This window comes from Leiobunum rupestre, chromosome 11 (assembly GCF_980474605.1).
Source record: "Leiobunum rupestre chromosome 11, qqLeiRupe1.1.hap1, whole genome shotgun sequence".
In the NCBI taxonomy this organism is placed as follows: Eukaryota; Metazoa; Arthropoda; class Arachnida; order Opiliones; family Sclerosomatidae; genus Leiobunum; species Leiobunum rupestre.
The window spans coordinates 3,228,790-3,251,110 of record NC_143394.1 but is presented as its reverse complement, the minus strand read 5'-3'; the positions used below and the strand labels follow the sequence as shown (position 1 = coordinate 3,251,110).

Genomic DNA, 22,321 nt, shown 5'->3' with positions numbered 1-22,321 from the left:
TTGGAGGAATTCTTTCAAAACGATTGGAGTAATTGCGTGTTCTTAAATGGTATAAAAGCCTTCAAGGACGATACTCTAAAGCAACGGCTTACACCGAGTGACCGAGGGAGGAGTTCTTGTAGAATCTTCGCCGTATTTCCATCGCACAGCTTTTACCACTCTCTGGGAAGCTACAAGTGGTTTCTCAATGGAGAGAAAACAAGTTAGAAAGTTTGAGAAGTAAATAATCTGTCAGTCAACATTTTTGCATATAAGAATGAAATATATCCACTTTGTATTAGCGAAAATATATGCGAGAAAGCTAGAATGTTATTTTGTTGAAGGTGGCAGATGGAGATAAAAAGCCCTTTGTTCTGGTGAAGAATTTAAACAAGCTGCTGTTTTCTCAAACAAAGAACGAGCATGTATGTTTTATTGTCGTTACTGCCTACAAATACTTTCAAGTGAAGGAATATTGGAAGAGCATATCAAATATTGCAAAGCTCTTGGTCCTTTGAGAGTTGACTTGCCTGATGAGAGTGAAAAATGGCTAGCGTTTAACAAGCATGTTATTCAAACGAGAGTTGATTATGTCATATGTGCCGACTTTGAATTTTTTTATTGAGAAAATTGAGACTCCTAAACAAGACCCAACTAACAAGGAGACTACCCGAGGTGTTACACACCGATTTTGTTCAAACTCGGGGGATTGGTAGACCTTCATGTAACTTGAAAAATCCTAAAGGGATTTTATTCAATGGGCCACGGTTTTGCCATGGCAACGAAAAATGTTTTTGACAACATAAAATGGCTATTTTTCCATTGAAAATAACATTTTATTTTGACCGATTCCAAGGGTCCCCCCTGTTAAAACTTTAAAAAAATGAAAAAAAATTAAAATACCAAAATTATAAAAAATTGATAAAAATTGGCGAAACATTTTGATCAATTTGAACCAAATGGGTGAAAATGAACCGATATGGCTAAAATTGAAAAAAATGTTAGAAAAAAATAAAAAAATACAAACAATGAAAAAAATATTTCAAAATTGATTAAAATAACTTTTTTCAAAATTGAAAAAAAATTGAAAAATATTGATCAAAAACTGTAGTTTCGATCAAAATTCATAGGAATTGACGGAAATTTATAAGTTGTGTAAAATTGGATTAATGTATAGATAAATTGCGATTTTTTTAAAAACAAAGTATTTATTTTGCTCAATTTGATCAAACTTGACCAAAAATGGAAAATAATAGATCTAAATTACCCCAATTTTAAAGTTTTGTAAAAATTATATAAAAATAAACTAAATTCGACCAACTATCTCAAAATTATTTAAAATATTTATTTTTTCAAAATTGAAAAATGTTAATAACACTGAAAAAATTTATCAAAATCAATAGTTTCGATCCAAATCGATCAAAATTGATAGGAATTGATGAAAATTTATTTATATAGATCAATTGCTTTTTTTTTAAATTATTTTCCAAATTTGGAAAATAATAGATGAAAATTAGCAAAATTTTAAAATTTTGTAAAAAAAGTATACAAAATTTAAAAAAAAATCAGTAGTTTCGATCAAAAACCGCATTAACTTCCAATCTATATCCGTAGTTTTGGTTCTAAAAGTTCTAAAAAATTATTTACTTAAATAATGAATAAAAAATAAATGAAATTCATTAAACATTATTTATATCAAATAAAATTGGGTAAAAACCTTTTAAAAATTAAATATTTGCATTAAATTTGGTAAAACTTTGAAAATAATAAAATTGGGTGGAATTCATTGAAAATTATTTATATCAAATCAAATTGGGTTAAATTCATTAAATTGGGTGAAATAAAGAAATTACCGTAAAATTGAAATAAATTGGGAGAAAAATAATAAAAATACTAAAATTGGGTAAAATTAAGAGATTTCGCTAAAAATGACCCAAATTGGGTGAAATAAAGAATAGTCGCCAAATGACAGCGATTTTGACGATTTTGGGCTTTTATAGGTAATTTTATCTATAGTTTTTTTACGTGTTTCTACTACACCTGTTAAATATTAAATCGTACCAACTAGTTATTTTTCCTCTAGAAATGTGTATTCCATTAAAATGTTACACAGGTTCTTGAATAACTCCTTCGCAAGAAGTTTTTAACAATCATTAAAAGTTGAACTTTTACTGTATAATGGAAATTCTAATTCAAATTGCATTAAACATTGCACAACATTTAAGGGATTAATATCCATCGTGGATTACTGGTAACCAAGATTTTAGCATACGCCAATTTTCCTGCTGTTTTTTAGGTATTACCGACCCGTATACACGAAGAAACCAATATTGACGACTAAATATACTAACTGAACAAAATTTATTTCGCTATAGTTAACATCTATTTTAAAAACCAAACATTATTATACCTTATGATTAAAAAATACCATTTCGTTAAATAAATAAATATAAATAATGTTTAATGAATTTCATTTATTTGTTATTTATTATTTAAGTAAATAATATTTTAGAACTTTTAGAACCAAAACAACTACGGATATAGATTTCAATTTTGAAAAAAAATTATTTTAATCAATTTTGAAATATTTTTTCAATGTTTGTATTTTTTTTTTCTAACATTTTTTTTCAATTATTAATCCAAGGTCAAGATGACGATCACGGTAGGAAATGAGAACGATGACACCAGGTGAAAGCTACTTTACACTAAAGATATTTTTTTCCGTGAACATCTTGGTCTTACCAACTTTTAAAATTAATTCTTGAACAGAACCGTAATAGGCTTGGTTGCCCTAAAGGTGGATCTGTAGTAAATGGCGATCTTTTAAATTGAAAGGTTGGGCATCCCTAAAGTAGGCAATCAGTGTGATGATTCCTTTTTGAACAATTAGCGTTTTAGAAATTACGGTAACAGTTAAAAGAGTTTGTTATATTTATTTATTCGAGGTAGATAAGGTATTTAAAGAAACCGAACACTTTGAAAATTTTAAAATGGTATTTGGCGATGTGGTACATAATACTTCCTTGGATATATGGATTAAAAAGATTGTTATTAAAATTAAGCCCTTTCTTTTGCTAAGACACTTGTCTAGTATTTTTGTTTAGTGTCAAATTTGTTACATATATTTCTGGAGGTGTTACTTTTTTGGCATGCTTTCTTTTCATGTCAAAAAAGATTTTAAAATGGGCGTTTTAACAAAACATAGTGTATTTATTTCCAAACAAATCATTATGACGGTCATTTCCTGTTTCAGGCTATTGTTAAAAATTGATATAAAATCGATTTGTTCCTATTTTAACGATTTGAATCTATTGGCCAAGAAAGTCATCTCCTGACGGGGATTATGTCGGAAATTTCAGACGACTCAGTATTGATAAATCAAACCAGATTCAAAAATCTACATACACATCAATGGGTGGTAATGAACCGTAATGAGTAGCTTTGCATTAAGTCATCATGACCAGTTGCATTGTTGAGGCAAGAGACATAAGAAATTGAAGGAACATGATTAATTAACGCTGGACCGTCAAAGGCCAAGGGGTGAAATGCCTGGTGGTTTAAATAAGGTGTCGCGGTCTGGCACTTGTAAAGCACACGATTACACGATCTTTACTCTTTTGATTCGGTCAATCAACTTTGTTTCACATCTATAATGACATTCCATGACGTGTATTTAATATTTTAATTTTGAACATCCGTCCAATATTGGTGTGTGGATAACGTTTTGCTAAGACGATTTTTAGCGTCGCTCTCAAACCCCTTATTCTAAAAGAGTTATCTAATTTTTTGTCTAAACCTGAAGTCTTCCGACGCGATTGAAGCGCACGCTGGTGACGATTTTCTTCCCCACCCTCCCTTTCGTGGAACTTGTTTCTCGGCTCCGATGCCTGCGGATCGGCTACACATTTTCATTCCCCCGAAATCAATAAATATATTTTCGCTTCCGCCCCTGAATTAAATACTTGTCAATAATTTTTTTAAATATGCATTTTTCATTAACATCAATTGCTAATTAGAAACTATGAAAATACATAATAGCAGTGTGTCAGAGTTTATAGCCCGGTGTACCTAGTAACAGAGACCATAGCACCGGAGGTCTATAATCATAGTGCCCTACGCCAGCATCGAAAGCCGGGACAGGTGACAAATCCAGCATGGGCCGTAGTAGCAGAGATACTGACAATATAGAGATATGAAACTCCCTATACATCGCTGCGACCCCTTTTTTTTTCGTTAACGTCGGCGCCATCTATCAACCGGGAGAAAGCTTTTTCTTCCCATGTTTATTTGTAGTAGGTTTACGTTTTGAATGAAATTCAATGAATCATATGTGCAGCTTTAATAAAGAAATACGATTGCTTAGAGGATTTTCAATACAATTTATTAAGATAAGATAAAAAGTAAGTTTTTAATTAATTATATTTAATTATTTTAAGAAAGTTCATATATTAACTATTTTTTATGTTATTTTAGACCTTTGTTACTTGAATCAGGGCCAGAGGTTAAATTAATGATCATTAATCCAAGGGTATTTCTGGGATAAATAATTGGAATATTATTAATCCAAGTATATGTTATCGAAATGGTTAACGACTCAAATGTTTGGTAAGTATTTGTTAATGTTGAACCTTAAGTAATTTGCGATCTAGATGTTTCTGGGCTTTGTCATACTTGTGGTTTAAATTATGTTTTTCCAATGTACTAGGAATGGAAAGTTGTACAAAAAAATTGATTATTTCTTTCAAGTAATCAACACATGGAACATGCTGATGCATCTCATCTTTTGAAATAAACCAAGATTGATCGATTGTTCTTGAAATAATTCTGGTAATCCTCTCTTTGACTTTATTCATTTGTATTACCATTGGGAAAAGTTTATCAAACTTGTCCTTGATCTCAGATACGTTGCTCTGGAATCTTTCAGTTGGTATTGTCAAGCCACTGAATGTTGATGTATCACGAGACTTAAATGATGCTAATATATTTGACTGGTTGAGTGTTTGTTTTTCATCTACAAGTTTGGTTTTGCATTATTCACAATTGTGGTTTTTATTACAACGAGATAAGACATATCCTGAAATGTAAGATAGTTTGTTTTGTTTTCCAGGCCCTTGGCTTTCAAGTGAACTTTTACAAATTTGAAAGTCTTCCTCCGAACATGCCCTGGGATAATAATTATTTGCTGATGGAAGACTTTCATCATAATCATCTGGAATTATTATATGGGTCTTATATAAGTTAATGTTAAGAAGGAATTTGTCTCGATATTAGGTTTAGTAGCCTGCTGAATTTCAATTGTAGGAATTTCCACTGATAAAGAAAATCATGTTAAAATTTAATAGTTGTTTTGAATGAAACTGTTTACAATCCTGTTCTGTAGATATAGTTTCGCTGGAACTTGCTGCAACTGATAATATTGTTGCGCTCTTCAGGGGCGTAGGAACGTTCTAGAAGTTGGAGGGGGCAAAGTGAAACCCAAAGGGGTCTGGAGAATGGTTTTGAATTTTTAATGGAGTGTAGCTTTTCCGAATGCACGTGTACATTTTACTACTATGTAAATTGGCGGGAAAAGACTGAAATTTAAACACAGTTGAGGTTCTATAAGCTTTCTATGCTTTTAAAATGATAATGTGAGCCTTGCGAAGATTTTAACTGAGAGGGGGGAATAACATTAGTTGCCCCTCCCAGTAAAATTCTAGGGAGGTGCATTGCAATCCTTGCCCCCCCCCCCCTGGTTCCACCATTTCTACAGACAGTTTACTAGATTCTATTTATATGACCCCATTACCAATGTATAAATTTCATCGTACCAGTTGTTTTATGATTGTCCTTGATATCATTTTCTACTAAGTTCTCCGGAACCTTTACGTTTGAGCAACTAGCTAAATTATCATTCCCTTGGGAAATATGTTTCATTTAAATTAACTTATAAATAAACAATACTTAAAACTCAATTTTTACTTGTTGGCTTAAATTCATTTGAAAATATTGTTGGAATAGCGTTTGATGTCAGTCTGTTTTTGGTTTTACTATTCATAAAACAAGAATCCTCAATGTAGGGCGCATATTTTATTATGATGTAAATGTATCGCATCTTTCAAATAAAGATAGCTTCTTCCGACATTATCAGCTATTTCTCAGAGCTAAGTTTATTGAAAAACCACATATTAAAGGTAGGCCTAACAAAAGCTATTAATTAATTTTTCCCACCGTTCTTTCTCTTTTGGAAACTTAAACAAGGAGATCCTTTGCTTTACTTTGGAACTGTTACAAAATTTTACAGAACAATTACTTCCAGGCATATTTCTTTATTGATACAAACTCTCAAGATGATAATTTCTAAGCCAAAACGCGTATATAAATTTTTGCGTCTGAAATCCGCTGTTTGGGATTTCGAAAAATACGCTTTCTCCCGGCCGTTAGGCGTCGCTCCGCTCAAGATTTTTTTAAAATTCCGGGGGTCGCTTTTCAGGCGGAGTTTCATATCTCTATATTGTCAGTATCTCTGGTAGTAGTACCTTACTACTGATTTAATAACATGAAACATTTTCTTCTAACACCTATACGATTGCATTTAAGACAAGTGTCGGCTCAATGTGAAGTAGCAATTTTTTCAAAAGATGCCACTAGCGTCGAAATCAAAACAAGATGCTTAAGCTACATTTTGACCCAAAAGGCGGGACATAAAAGTATCCCTCGCGTTGGTTAGCTCGTTGGTAAATTGGTCAATAACTTAGATTATATTAATTTTTTACAATATATTTTATAATGGATATATAATTTAGTTTACATTCCATTAAGTAGAATATAACTTATCTAATTAAAATTATTGTAAATGGTTCTGTAACGACGTTTTGTTTTGATATTTTGAATTTTACCTTCCTTTGCCAATAATAGATGGCACCACCCTCTCCAGTAAAGTCATTTTTTTGAAGAATCGGATAGATTCATTGCCATCTCTATAACAAGGGTCTTATCATAATACAGGTGTCAATGACAAAGACGAAAGTTTCTTGAAGGTAACGAGCGCCGTTAACTTTAAAGACTTTATAGACTCGCTGACACAATAGGCCTTAGTCTCAAGGAAAAACTTAGATGGCGAAGTTGATTCCTTGCCATCGTGACCTACTTTAAATATAATTACGAAACTCACACATACATTGTGATCGAGTAATCTCCTTCGCCATTTAACGATTTGCTTGAGACCAATGCCTACTGAAAATTAAAACGCTTTTATAATGACCGTTGTTGCTTATTTCGGCGAAATAACAAAACACATTTAATCTTGTTATAAATTTACTATTATTAACGCTCGTTACTTAATCTGCTTGTCATTCTGCTAACAAAATAAGATAAACTACTAGCTTAAACTAGTTCGAATTTTGGGGGCTGGGCTACAAAGTGCTTGGTTTTGAGAAGTAGGACGTTATGACCGGGTCATATGACTGAGGGAAAGGAGCTCCTAAAAATTTAATAGTTAGTTTCATTTGGACAGCTTACGCCAACTTGTAACATCTCCGTTAGGCCTAATGCATTTTATTTTGAGTTAACGCTTGCCTTCACAACGTTTTTACCCAAGTGAAAACTAGCCTTTAGCTTCTGAAAAATCTTATGGCAGAAATATTAAATTAGGTGATCGAGTAGAAATATATAACTTTGTAGGCCCTTCTAACATCAATAACCCTTAAGAAGATACATTTCACAATGTCTACTAACCTCTGCGTAGAAACCTTCGGATGAGACGCAATATGTGAGAACGGAAACTATCTGTATGAAGAGCCCATTGGCACACAACACATAGATCGAGATCGCCATTGAATTTCGCACGACGAGGGGTGAAGCTTTGATCATCAAATAAATGCAGCAAGAAATAATGACCACGTTCAGGGTAAAATCAAAGACGATAAGTTTACCCAGAGTCTTATTCACCGTGTTAATTTGCGTTTGAAATTTCCCCAGGAGAATGCGCCACTCTTGAAGACGTTCGGCGTTTGGCCCGTTATCGAAATCTAATCTTGTCCGGGACAAAATAGAGGACAAATTGTCCTTGAAACTTTCAGCGAGAAGACGACAGCACAAAGCAGCGAAAAGGAACAATGATAACGGCGACGTTTTGATCATGACGGTGAAGATTTTTGAATGCAATGTCGCGACTTTTTCTAAAACCTCTATCCACACCGGATATTTGCTGGGCATCAGAACGCAGTTTAACACTACGTTTAAAACCGATGTAAACAATGACATAAAACAGACAACGAAGCAGAGTTTGTAGCTTTTACTTCTCAAGGTAGAAGTGCCATTAGGACTACGGCAGGTACTCAACTTGTTCTGTATGGAGAGATACTTGTTCAGAAACTTGTTGAGGTCTTTTCTGCTCCACCACATCCAAGTTGTCAATAACACCGGGTAGATACTATCGACGAAGAAGAAAACGCAACCGGAGAGTAGCAACAGAGCAGAATGTCGCATCTTGTTAACTTCCAACTCGAAAAGTGTCATGTTTTTGAGACCAGTCGTGACGCAGAAAATAACGAAGAGCGTGAACGTGACGGCCAGACATAAGGACCTCAAAACGATGGACGCCTTGAACGGTACCGCGAGTCCGAACGGAAATCCGATAAATAATTGATATAATGTGAATATTTTAAAACTTTTAAACAATTCCAAATTGTTTTGGATTTTATCGTAACTATTGACCATTGTGGGTACAACGTCTCATAAAGTCCTTGAATTAAGAATTTTTCGTTCGTTAACGCTGAATGTCTTCTCGATAAACACGACTTTTTAAGCTAAGTGGGCAACTTTCTTATGGTAATCGTTGTAAAAATCATTAATAAAAATTTATATTTACTTTTTAAAAATAGCTTCAAAGATATAAAATTATCTATTTATTTATGTTAATGGTGTCCGTCATATTTTTGTATTCGGGGCCTAAACGCGTTTCAAACTAAGCGATGAAAGCCAAATAGCAAGACGACAAGCGAAAGAGTAGAAAGCGTTTTCTTCCCAAAAATACGTATAGTTTGACAGAACCTTGAATACTGGTTATTGTATTTCGCCTCTTAACCAATTTTGGAAGGATCGATTTATCGACATTTTCGTCACACCCTGAAATTGGCGAATAGTTCGAGATTGATTATTATTACTGGTTACCAAAGACTAAGAGCGGACAAACACGAGAGTGACTTATAGGTGACGCTGAGTTAATTTCCTTTGTTTATAAGTATATATTAAGTGTCATAGGTGTGGTTTTAGTATTTATGTTTTGGGAATATTTTTGTTCTTCAATCATTGTCATAACACTAAAAAGAAATTATCTAAAATTTAGCTACTAATATAATGTACAGGGCATTTTCTGTTGAGTCTACCAGAAACACAATGACGTGTTATTTAGGTAAAATCAACTATAAACGTATCTATAGGTTAATATCTATTTGAATAAGACCTAGTTAAAGAAATTATGATTTTTCTATCTAGCCTTTGTTTTGAATATTCGGTGAATGAAACGTTTATTATTCTCATAATTCTATCATTAGGGCGATTGTCCGGTCGTCTGCCGACTCTTATAACGCTTGGTTATTTTTGAATCGGTTATCTTATGTATCGACCATTTTGCGCCGTATACATTTAGCATTTTTTTTGGCTCAGACATACTGTTTAAAAACATCATTTCGCTCAATGTAGTCTAACTAAACAGTGTTTCGTTTCTAATTAACTAGGTTTTCTAAATACACAGTTTCGTTTAAAATTACTGTCTCGTCGTGGCATCAACTTTGCTGGTGTTGAATCAATTACTTCAACAAAGACGTACCAGAGATATCAACGTCTTAAGTTTGGCGGCCATTTTTCAAGATGGCATCGGTGATATTAGATCCTTAAGAAATTTCCATATATGAAATTTTAAACTAAAATAATAATTTTGGTACTTCTTGGCTCAAAACAAATATTATATTTATCGCGCGCTTTTTTACATAGCATTCAAGCGGAATTACAATAGTGCAAACTCCTTTATTGAGCTGTAAATTGTCATTTAAAAAAACGTTAAACCGATAATTATTTAAAATTTACGTGAATGACACAGCACAAAGGTGTGGGGGGGGGGGTAAAACGCTACATCCCGTTTATGTCCATGGAGAGCTATTCCGTAAAAATTTAAGACGACCAAAAAACATAATTCGTTAAAAATGACAATGAGCGTGTGGATAAATTTAAAATCGAGGTAATGTAATGCCGACGTATGTGATTTTAATTAATTGTTCGGCATGCCTTAGGCACCAAAAATAAACAGATATTTGTCATTCGCTTAAGCATTAAGTTTATAATTTGACTGAAATACCGGATAAAGGGTAACATATTGACCCTACTTAAAAATGAACTTATAATTTGATTTTTCGATTTTCGCCTCTTCTCTAAGTTCTCCAAACGCGCATTGCCATTTTTGACGGATCGAGTGTTTTTTTTTTTAGTCGATTGTGACGTGTGGGACAATTCGTGGGGTCCTCTCGTCCATTTGATTAATCAGGGCGAGATACGTGTAACGGCCACGCCAACGGAGGGATACGTGGGGACAGGGATGAGGACACCCGTGGGGGGATTTATGGTCTTCCTCAAACGGTCATCCACAAACTGCATCCCAGACGCCCAGGATTACTGGAGTACGCCACTACTCCCGGCGATCGAGATTTTATTTCTCATTTTCGATTTTTGCAGAACAGCCTACTTGGTAAAATTGCCTTATTGAATGATTTTTTTTTAATTTGTATTTCGTGATTGGATATGGATATAGCCAGAATTTTACGGCACCCCTTTTTGGATGGGGCTAAGTCCCCCTCATGCTCGACGAGTAAGCTGTTTCCGCCCGATACAATCAAATATTCCCGGTGCCTCACTGGTTCCCCAAAGATGACGTTTTCCGGTGACGTCCCCCCATCCCCCCTCTATAGTCATTCTCCCTTAATATAATTAAAACCATTCTTGAATAAATATTTAATAAAGTAAACTCTAAAAACATATCATCTATTCTCTTTGAAACGTTGCACAATGAATTTGTAGACGTATTTGAAGGCGTCTTCAGCGTATACAAAATCTAAGTGGTGATAATTATCTATTTCAACGATGAAATCTTCCACCAGAACGCCAGGTTTCAAATTCTGTCGCAAGAAGTCAATGTCTTTTTGCGTGGCCAAGGAATCTCCGTTGCTACTGTAGAAGGCCAAAGGAGCCGTTATTTTGCTTACATCGTACTCCGGTGGTACTTCCTGAAAGAAACGACGACACTGTAGAGGTCAAATTACGTTACTCCAAAAGTTGACTTTTCCGCCTTTCCCCTCCATCCCGGAACAAAGACTAACAATTCGATATACCTCCACCGTCTAAATAAAGTAACCAAGAGCCTGGTTCCTTTATTCTAAAAAACCTCATAATTATTACAACATATTCCAAATAAAAACTAATCCTACTTTTATAAATGAGAAAAACAAGTATTAAATTGCTAGTGAACCTTCAAATAATTAATAAGTGAGGTTCCGCAAATGTGATACGTGACGTAGCACACTTTATTGACCGCTCGCCTTTACTGCGGTTCATCATTTTGTGAGCTGCCTAAACGATAGCGCACAGCCGTTGAAAAGGAGTAGGGCAAACGTCTAGTGGTGAAGCGTATTATTTGATACACTCTACGCTCTTACAAGATCTCGCTACACTTCTTCGAGGGGCAACTTAACCGGTCTTGTAAGTTGTATCGTTGCACTCGATGTTCTCCCTTGTATACCCATATTTTACACTCGACTTTACACTTTACGGAAACCTTTCGTACCGATCTGTATTTCGCTAAATTCCTTTCCGGGCCAAGGTCGTACATTTGAAAGCGATCAGCCGAGATAATCTAAAGTTTCAAAAAACGAAATAATAATTAAATAATTATTTCATCGTAGAAATTTGAATATATGATTTAAAAAATTGCTTTTTTCTTGCAAGAATTTAATATAAAATCCCCATTTCACAATCCGCGAAATATACTTTGATGTATATAACGACAGGCATTTCCCCTGCAAGCTGAGTTATTCAAATTAAGGATAATTAATTCATCGTTATTGAACCTACTTATTAACTTACATAATCACATTTATTAAAGAAAGCTACAATTTTAAATACATATTTACCGAAAATATTATTTAATAAGTAAAGTGTATTAAATTATTTCGTAATTAAACGACACCACAATTTGTTACTTATTTTTAACTGACTTTCGTTTAACTGTGATAATAGAGGGCACTGTTAACAAATCCTCCTCTTTCACCTAGGTGAAGCGAATAAAGTCTGTTTTACTGTGCGATAACCACATAAAGGTTGAATAATCCTGCCCGAATATTATCAAGTGCCCCGCTCGAACGAATCATTTTAGCCACTAAACTAGAAGGAGCGCCGCGGCTGAGGCTCATAAATGGCAATTTTGCCAAAACTGGTAGAAATAGAGACTCCTACGCACTTTACCCTAAAACAACCCAGAGCGCTCCTAGTGGCAAACACATGAATTCGTTGATCCGCCATTTAATGTTCTTTTTCATACTCCCTTTAAAAGGTAGCTACGGAGATTCAATTTTGTAAAATAATAAATTTTAAATACCTGAGCGTAATGGACTATGGTGTAAGAGGATGTTCCAGAGATTGCATGGTACACATAAACAGGAAGTCTTGTCTGAAATAAATAATCTTCCGTAAACTAAGAGATGGGACCTAGCACACTAAAAGGTTACCAATGCCTAAGGGAAGTATTATAAAAAGCCGTTTAAAATAAACATTAAGACCGTCAAAAAATACCTCACACGAATACGAAGTGGTAAACCCGAGGTCGATGCCCACCCGCGATGTGTATTGACCCATTCTTGCTAGTTTTGGCGTCCTTTAAAAGCTTTCTAGAAGCTTGTACGACCATTTTTGAAGTATCTAAACGTTCGCGAATAAAACACCTGCTTTTAGTTCAACAGGTAAAGAAAACTAGTGCACTCCAAGAAATTACCGTAATTTTTGGAGTCAAGTTAAATGTACAATTGGTCATAAAAATTAATTGCTATGTTGAAACAAAATTTACGACAAAGATATATTTAAAATGACTGAATTACTACTAAAAACTTAACGATTTTTCAAATGTTGATTATATGGTAAAATTACCTTACATTTTACCGTTATCCCACAAAATTAAATGCAATCAACTCGTAAAATCAAAATTGCTACAGCACTCAGCAGATCTATTTCTTTCAATCCTTGAATAATGAATATCAGAATAAAACAACGAAACTCTCGCAAAATATTACGATTTCAATTATCCACTCTCTTATGATAAGATTATTGCGTACCCTTTAGGTTTTTGAAAATATTTGAACTGCCCTAATTTCACAAGACAATATTTCGATTGGCCCTCAAAATGGTTGTTTCACACCAGTAGGTGAATAACAGTAATTATGCAATACTCGCCATCAACTACCAACAAGCACAAACTCTCACTTTAATAGTCCAAGGTAAACTTTTTCAAATGGCTTAAATGACGTGTCAGCGTCTGCAACCGACAACCATATTTTAATTGAGGTAAACTAAAAACATCCCTAACATGGTGTTGCTTTCCAATTTTTAAACATAATACAATTCTTGTATCCTCTATATTGAAAATCATACCTTTGTTAGGATTTACAAAATAGACGACTGAAAAAATATTTTAATTAAATTATATATCTTTCATTTAATACGCACTTTTATAAAAATATTCGGTTAAGCAAAATAGTAAAACCAAATAATGATTTTAAAACAGTGACTTTTCCGTCGAATTTTCAGCTTTTAAACCGTTAATAATTTTACAACATCTACTGTGAACTTACGAATTAGTACTTGTTATATGTAAAGCATTTGTTGGTCCACGTGTAAATCAATCACAAAGACTGCATGCCATCCGATGGAAATGTGCTACAATGTCATCATGAATAATTTAGTGGCTGATTAACTACCACCCGGTCCCTAGAATGATCACTATCAGACCTTGCTCTAGTTTAGTCTCTGCCCCTCTACCTTTTGACCAGTTCCGGGACCAAGGCTATTGTTTAATCCGTTACTGCATTTATTAAACAAAAATTTAAAATTAATACTAGCTATTCAATGGTAATGGCAAAGTTTGATTCAATTACAGCATTTTTGGGTGTTGTATTACCGTAGACAAACAAATTGTATTTTCATTGTTATTTTAACGGTCAAAAATACGAAAAAAGTAAAAAACTAGAGTTTGGCCGTGTATTTTACGGTGATATTTGTGTAACTGTAAATGTTACAGTTATATTATTGATCCATTACCGTAATTTCTTGGAGTTTCACACATTTCAGACATTTTCCAAAACCTGATTAGACGAAGAAAATAAAATTGTATTTAATCAACACTAAAATGCGTCTAATTGTAAGACCCGTTAGCATTGTCTAAACACAACATTTTAATTTCGCTTTCACTGTTTTACGCCAACTCTTCGTATACCGATACCGGTTTCGCCTTTATTTTACAAGACTTTGAAGCGTTTCAATTAAGATCGGTATTTACGATTTGTAACAGAATCGCTGCTTGAAATAGAACACTTCCCATAACCCATCTCCATCTCTCTCTTTCGGCAGAAATATGGCTTATTTGACCCCGAAGTAGTTAAGCGATAACAACAGAGTCGAAAATGATCACTTGATTCAAAACTTTTTGCTTAATCTTTCGAATTCGCTCTTCTGTAAATTATAGGTTGTCAAATAGAAAAATCAATTTTCTTACCCGGTTAAAGTGACCCGAGTCAATGCCACTAACAATGCCAATCAGGATGAAGCAAAGCTGATCAGTGAGACCATTTCCGCACGTTACGTCCTCTAATAAAGTAAACAGACCACCACTGGCCGGGAAATACCCTTTGGTGCCGGTTAAGACGGTCAGAATCTGAAAAAATTCCAGTATTAATTGGGCTAGTAATTTGAGGAAATGGTAGGTTATGTCCAGGATATTTACCGTAACTAGGTCGTTGAATTGGTACAGCTCAACGATAGGAGCTGAGGTGTGTTTTACTTTGGCAACTGGACTCATACAAGCTGCAATTTTGATCTACAACAGAAAGAATGCATTTATTTGAAATACTTGGAGAGAAGAGACGATTTTTAGAGTTGCACCTAATCGACCTTACGCTCTTACAATATGATCCTTCGCCCCAAAAAGATCAAAATTGAAACTTTCGCGATTGAAGCACACGCTCGTGACCTTTTTACTTCCCCCTATGAGGGATCGTCTCAATTTAGCCATTCTTCCGACAGTAATAATAAATGCAATATGGATTATCGCTAAAACAATTGTTCGTATAATAGGGTAATAAATGGATATAAATTTTGACTAGTTCAACTTGTTTTTCAAAATTCAAGATAGAATTAAATTTAAAATTTAAATTTCTTATATTACAAAAGGTTTATTGGCCAGGCGAGAGAAAAATACTAGTGGACTTGAAATCTGTTTTGTCCTGACCCACTTACTAAGACTAGACTTCTCCAAAGAGCCTTGGATTTTCATAATTATATAATTTTTATTATTTTCTTTGCAGTATAGTTTTGGAGTGGTTTTGAAATATTTAAATTAAACATATATGTAGAAAGGTACCCCTAAATTTTTTTCTATAAAACAACTTTTTGGAAGCTTCTTTGTCTTTTGGCTAATGTCATATTGTAATCACATCCAAGGTACATACTCGCTCTACTCAATTGTTAAACCTAAGTCCAAGTGACAGGGCCGTATTAAGGCATGTGCAAAGTCAAAAAGTCAGGTCTCAATTGTTTATAGTGGGCCTGCAAAAGTGTTAATCCGGCACTGCCAAGTAAACTTCCTTGGACATTTTAAGGAATTAAAACTAACTTTGTCGTTATAATTGGTCGGGTTTGGTGTCGACAAGAGCATAAACAGAGCTGTTGTTCCCATGGAAAAACCGACGTAATTCAACTGCTGTTGACCGGTAGTGGACAGGACAAAATCAATCATGGTGGGTAAATCCATCAGACCTATTTCGTCAATGCTTAAAATAAGGTGCAAACAGAAGTAAATTTAGCTTATTGAAGTATATTTACCATATTGAAGGCATTTTCCTTAAGCCTTAAAAGATAATATTAAATATTTTATTAAAATTGGGAATTTAATTTTAGGTCAGTTAGTTTATGAGCATGACGCTATTATGGAACACCATTATTGCCTCAAGGTGCTTCGCAGTGTCTTATAGACTGTTATCTACCAACAGCCGTAAATTAGAGGATTGGTCATCGGCAACTTCAAAATTACATTCGCCAAAATATTGGTTTGCTTATTCGCGAAGTCAGCTGGTAGGATATATTCTACATTTTCCTTAACTCGAAGGCCCTCAAATTCCCTTAAAGTAGCCCCAAACATTAGGCCCCCTCCCGCCAACGCCGATGACACAATGAGGAGTAAATATTACGTCCTCGTGATAAGAAGGTCCCCAAAAAGGTTACCTAAGTTACTGTACTGATAATAAAGACCTTTTCTGCGCTATACCTGAATTCCCAAAATTTGGGGTCATTCGTTTTAAGTGTGACGTGTCCTTGAGAGTAAATATTCCCTCGAAAGTTCCCCAAAAAGACGTCGTATCCAGCATCTGCAAGGATAGTGGCTGCCAAATATAGTAAAAAATATATCAATATTTCTATTTTACTTTTGAGACGACAGCCAAAACTCATTAACTAACTATAGTTGTAAACCCCATTCTGGTCTTTTGACACCAAAACAGATTTCCAATTTGCAAGTTAAATTGCGAAGAGGGATAAATCAGACGCTTCATAGCCAGGGTATATTAAAGGGAGTTTTTGGGGTGAATTAGATCGAGCGAGGTTCAAAATGTATAATTTATTTTTAATCTAAAAGAGGTATCCAGTTCGAATCCCACCTGAAGTGAAATCCTGAATTCGCCCCCGCTTTTGTGTAAAACCAGGATACGCGGAGCAGACATTAATGACAAACAGACATAGATTACAGTCCATGCTTACTGGTTCGCTGTCGCTTAATTTAATTTTAATAATCTTAAAATCGTTTTCAATAGCTAATTTGATCCTCACGTCGTCAGTATTGAACCGTTTTAGCGAAAGAAATCTTTCAAAGTTTTCAATTAAGCCACGGTCACACGAACAGTTGAGTCAAATTGGCTATTGAATACTCTTAAACAAATTGAATTCGTAAAGATGGCTTGGTGCTTCTTTTAGTAAAGCAGGGTACGTGACGAAGGACTAGTAAGGCTTTTTACGGGTCCTTTAGTATTGTCCAATCATCTTTTTCATTTGCGTTCTTCGCAACTCGTTTTGATCGGTAATTAGTTAGTTATTGGGTTGAGAGCAGTGATGCACAAAAAAATTTCTATCTATCTTTTTCGTATCTTTTTACATAGATGGCAGCAGCTATACTATACTTTCAATTTTTTCCCTCTGAAATTTCTGTAAATATCATTTTATTTTTGATATTTTTGAGCATAGATGGCGACAAAATCATTCACAATCTTTCATTTTATTCAGTTTTGGCCCTTTGATTTTTTCACGATCTTTCAAATTTCTTTAAGATATGAGAGTTTCAATTATTTTCAATTCTTTTTTGCCCTTGCCTGAAAAATTTCAGAAGAAATCTTTAAAGATTTAGATAAGTATCATTTCAAATACTTCTTTAGTTTTCATTATTTTGAAAAGTATATTTAAAAATATTTCAAGTACGTTTCACGAGAAAGTAGAATCAAATTTTTTCATATCAAAAGTTCGAAGTATTAAAATGAATATTTCAATTTTTATCTTTTGATTATTAATTCAGTAGTAAACCTTCCAATATTTGATTTTGATTTTATGGATTAGAATCGATCTTAATTTTCGTATTTTCAAAAACTAAATTATGGAAAATAAATAAAGCTATTGCATCGCCACAGCCCACGCTGCCAGTTTGCAACACACGTGACACTCTAACTGCGTGGGAGTTGGGACGGTGGGAAAAATAACTTTTGGAAGTTTTGGTTTTAGTTTTGAAATCGCCTTTCAGTCTACGCGGCGCAGCTTTTTATCGCTAGAATCAGTCTTTGCTTTCCCTCCTCTGTCTGCCTAGGGATAGAGGGAATTATCCCCCCCCCCCGTTAAAAAACAGCCAGAAAAACGGCGCGACCTTTGACCGATCCTCTCCCTTCTATCACTTAACATTGTTTCGGGTTTGGCTATATTTCGGTATCACGTGAGATACGTTCGCCGCTCAAATAGTGTATATCGGCATATCTAGATGGCGCTAAAATATTTCCTCTCAAATACAAACAAAATTGAAGAGAAACCAGAAAAAATCTATCGTGTAATTTCTAATACAAAAAATGGAAGCACTAGCTCTATTCCGCTCTTTTTTTCGCTAGGCTAGGTAAGAGAAGAATCTTTTCAAATATAGTTCGCTCCCGAATTTATTTCTTCAAAATTCTATCGCGATCATTTTGCAATGTAGAAGATCATATCAAAATCGTATATTTTAATTTTTATTTTTCGGATAAAGTATCATCTCGTATCCTAAAAGTATCCAAAGATACGAGCGCGCCCATCACTGGTTGAGAGCGTGGCTTCGACAATGGTATCGCGACGGGGTAGTTCAATATGGCGTTTAAAACTTAAACTAGCTATTTAAAATGCTTTCAAAGCTATTTTACACAAAGTAGCTCACACCTGAATTAAAAACAAAAGTCTCTAGATAACTTGGGCTTAAGGTTGTGCCTTTGCTATTATTCAGGATGGATCGCTTTTTTTTATAAAGCAGGATACAAGACAGCATGGACAAGAATGGACTTTGGTCCTACAGGATCTGAACCTTTGTTGTGGTATTGTCCAATCAATCCGCTGAACCCTCTCCGTGTTGCTTTCCAAACCACGGGGACGTACCTTTGGGGGGGACCGGGGGAGGCTCGCCCCAAAGCTTTGGAGAGTTGGCAAATCAAGTTGGAAAAATGAAAATTATGAAACATGTTTGTTAATTAAACGATGTTGCAACGAATCATTTAGAATTTCCCAGCAATTTCCTTCCCTAAAGTCATTAACTATGTTTGAGATTTCTATGTAGTTGCTTCTCCTTATGTATAACTTAAAGACCTTATTTCTATGCTAGGCAGCTAGTGTGTCGGAACTTTAGTTCAGCCTTGTGGTAAAAGCTTTTTAAATATAGACGCGTGATAGAGAATATCGGTTCAAGGAGGAGAGGAAGGGAGGCGAAGTAGGAGGGATGAACGCGCCAGCATCCTTGTAAAAAGCTTAGCGCGCGCTAGGTGGGAAAATCTCGGAAAAATGGCGGCAACCCGTAGCGTTGTTCGTTATTATTTCAGTGTTCATTTTCTACGTTAAATTTGGAAATCTGTATAAAATTTATAAAAATAACTAGTTTTAATTTCTTTATGATAAGTAACATTTTTTTTTACTTAGGGTAAATTAGGTTAGTCGTGAATGTTATATTAGGTTAGTGAAAATTTTACAATCCAATATTCCTAAAGTTGCGTTGGGTAAAGATAACGTGTGATACAGTGTCGGTTGTTCTTACGTTAATATTTCAGTTAATAAGTGTTTGAATTTTTTATGTTATATTTGGGTATGAATAATTCCAGTTATTCAAAGCAGTTCAGTTAAACAACAACTAGTATTCGCCAGGATCAAATGTATCTCTTTTTACTACAGCGGGATACACGACGAGAAAATAGTAAGCGGGTTTGATGGGATTTTTAAATTGCTGTACCATCGTTCAATCTCTGTTTTCTTCTTCGTGTATCTCGTTTTATATATAAAGAGAGTACGCAAATGCTTCATTCACTATAACTAGACTCCGAACCGTTTTGCCATTGAATTGGGAATAGTACCGCTAGAATGACATAGACACGTTCGGTAGTCGAGTCTTCGCGAAATATAATACATAATAATTTTAATAAAACATTTAAATTAAAATCTACCGTAACAATCCAAACTTAGACGACTTGACAAACTTTTCACTTGGCAAATTTCACTTACCTCCCCCCCCCCCCCAAACGTACTCTCTTCGGTACGCCCCTGCCAAACCAGAGTAAGTAACTATCTAGCTATGGTGTTTTATCTGTCGCGTGAACGATTTCGGTTGGATGTTGTGCTATAACTTTAAAACATCGCATTGCATATTTATTATAAATGTACCTAAATTCTGATACGCGAAAAAATTCAAAACGAAAGCCGCGGAGGATTGCAATATTCCATGTTGTACTAGAACTGCAGGTTTATTAGTTTGATTCCGATTGTCCAATCCGTGAGGAATTCGAAACACTCCCAGAATGTATCCGTCGCTCGTGGTCACTTTGTATTCCTCCACAGGGTAGCCCTGATCCCGAATTAGCTGACTCTAAAGTGGAAAAAGCAATTTAATTGTAATTATCAGAAGTTCATAATATAAATTAATTAATATGTCTCTATAAATTTTACTGTATTTGCATAAGACTTGTAACTATTGAACAACACCTTAAATTAAGTCTTAACGTGCACCGTTGACGAGAAATGGTTTTTTCGCGGGGACTGTTTATATTAACATTTCCCATGTAAAAATGAACTACGGTTACCCCTTTGAACGTTTATTAACGGTTTCTACCACTAGTTCGTATATTTACTAGTAAAGGTGAAGCCAATACTCTGTTACCCTAGGCAATAAAGAACCTGCAAGCTTGATTACATCATGTAACCCCTTAAAGGTTATTAAAAATGAACGTTTCTTAGAAACGTTTAAAGGGTTACCGAATGTATAAGAACCGAATTTTCTACGTAGTGTCTAGTGGTCTGACCTAAAAGCGATCGAATATTTATCTACTTTTCACGTAATGTGATTTATATTTAAAATAAGTATGTCAATCAGCGTGGAATATGCACGGTCGGTATTTGACGTACTTCATTTCCGTAGACGTGATTCCTATATAGACTCGCGTCTTATAAACTTTAAAGGGGCCCAGAATCGTTTGATTTTTGAGGGTAGGACTGCAGAATCACGTATTTTCAGAAGTGTTAAGTACATAGAGATAAATTTTATGTAGAAAATTCCATTTAGATTGGTTAACTTGTAGTATGCCTACGACAATAACAAACGTTGAAACGTATCGCCATTTGAGTTGCTGATATCGACGCTTTGCTTCAATTACGCTAAATAAGTGTCCTATTTGGGGTTATTTGCTTCTCAATTTCACGAAACCTACGCTAGACCCACTGACGTCATATTCCTAAAATGGAGATTTAAATTTTAAATAATGTTTTTGAAAAAATTACGTAAGGATTTCATTTAAAGTTTGAATTAACTATTTCAATATTACCGTGTTCTTGGTCAAATCCGGGTCGAAGAAATTGGTCTTCAAATTGGGATCGAGTGTTGATACATTCTTTACAATAACTTCAGCGCTCCCACCCAAGAACTCTAACAGATTCGGAACTGTGTCAAAGAAATTGGAGACCGTCCCGAATACTTGCAGTTGCAGAAGAAGCAGTGGCACACAAATAAGGAATATTCTTCTATAGGCCATTATAGTAATTGATAAAACTTTAAGGAACGTTAACTGTTTAAATAAAATAACTTGGATATAAGCTAGAGAGTCTGGTTTAATAGCTAGAGAGTCTGGTTTAATAGGTAGAGAGTCTGGTTTAATAGGTAGAGAGTCTGGTTTAATAGGTAGAGAGTCTGGTTTAATAGCTAACTTCGGTTATGAAACAACGGGGAGTTATTATATCGTTATAAAAGTAGGATTGTAGGTGACCGTTTGTGGGATAATGGAAGTAGCAGGTGCTTATTCACCCTAAATATTAATGGTTTGACTTTTTACCCATACATAAAAAAGACGTCACGGTAATTTAAGTACACACAATTCCCCCATGTATTAACTTTATTTTAAATATTAAAATAATAAAAATATAATAATAACATAAATAATTTTACGAGTTACTGAGTTTTGGAAGAAAGGTAGCGAAACGCGAACGAGCTAGATAGTGCCAGTATCAATTGGCACGAAATTCCAATACAGCAATAGCGCGTACCGGGATGTGGGGTCCCGCGAATTGGCCAGAAATCTCACTTAAAATTAAAATTTCTTAATATAACCGAAAACGTAGTTCAGAAATGATCAGTTCTAACTAAAAATATATTATTCAACCAAATCGCTCTTAATTTAAAAAAAGTATGTAGATTTTAAGGTGAAAATCGCCAAAACCACTTTAATGGGAAAATAACTAACTTCTTCAAAAATTTAAAATGGGCTTGTGAGGGCTTCCGAAGTACTGTCGATTGAGATTTCACTGA

General features: G+C 34.6%; 1 protein-coding gene and 1 long non-coding RNA gene across 2 annotated transcripts; one reads left to right on the top strand and one right to left on the bottom strand.

Annotated features, from left to right (window-relative positions):
- The first annotated feature begins 4,290 nt into the window (after positions 1-4,290).
- Positions 4,291-5,483, top strand: LOC149921126 (uncharacterized). Its single transcript, XR_016477384.1, has 4 exons — positions 4,291-4,379; positions 4,453-4,584; positions 4,685-4,806; positions 4,880-5,483. It is a non-coding gene; the product is annotated as an uncharacterized LOC149921126 (long non-coding RNA).
- A 5,508-nt stretch (positions 5,484-10,991) lies between these two features.
- On the bottom strand, positions 10,992-21,551 carry LOC149921125 (gastric triacylglycerol lipase-like). Its single transcript, XM_090163934.1, has 9 exons — positions 21,345-21,551; positions 20,191-20,392; positions 16,538-16,652; positions 15,887-16,043; positions 14,999-15,091; positions 14,771-14,929; positions 12,605-12,676; positions 11,795-11,863; positions 10,992-11,237 (listed from the first exon to the last, which is right to left on the bottom strand). Exons 1-9 carry the CDS (start codon positions 21,549-21,551, stop codon positions 10,992-10,994), a joined length of 1,320 nt encoding a protein of 439 aa, XP_090020060.1.
- Between the last annotated feature and the right edge of the window lie 770 nt (positions 21,552-22,321).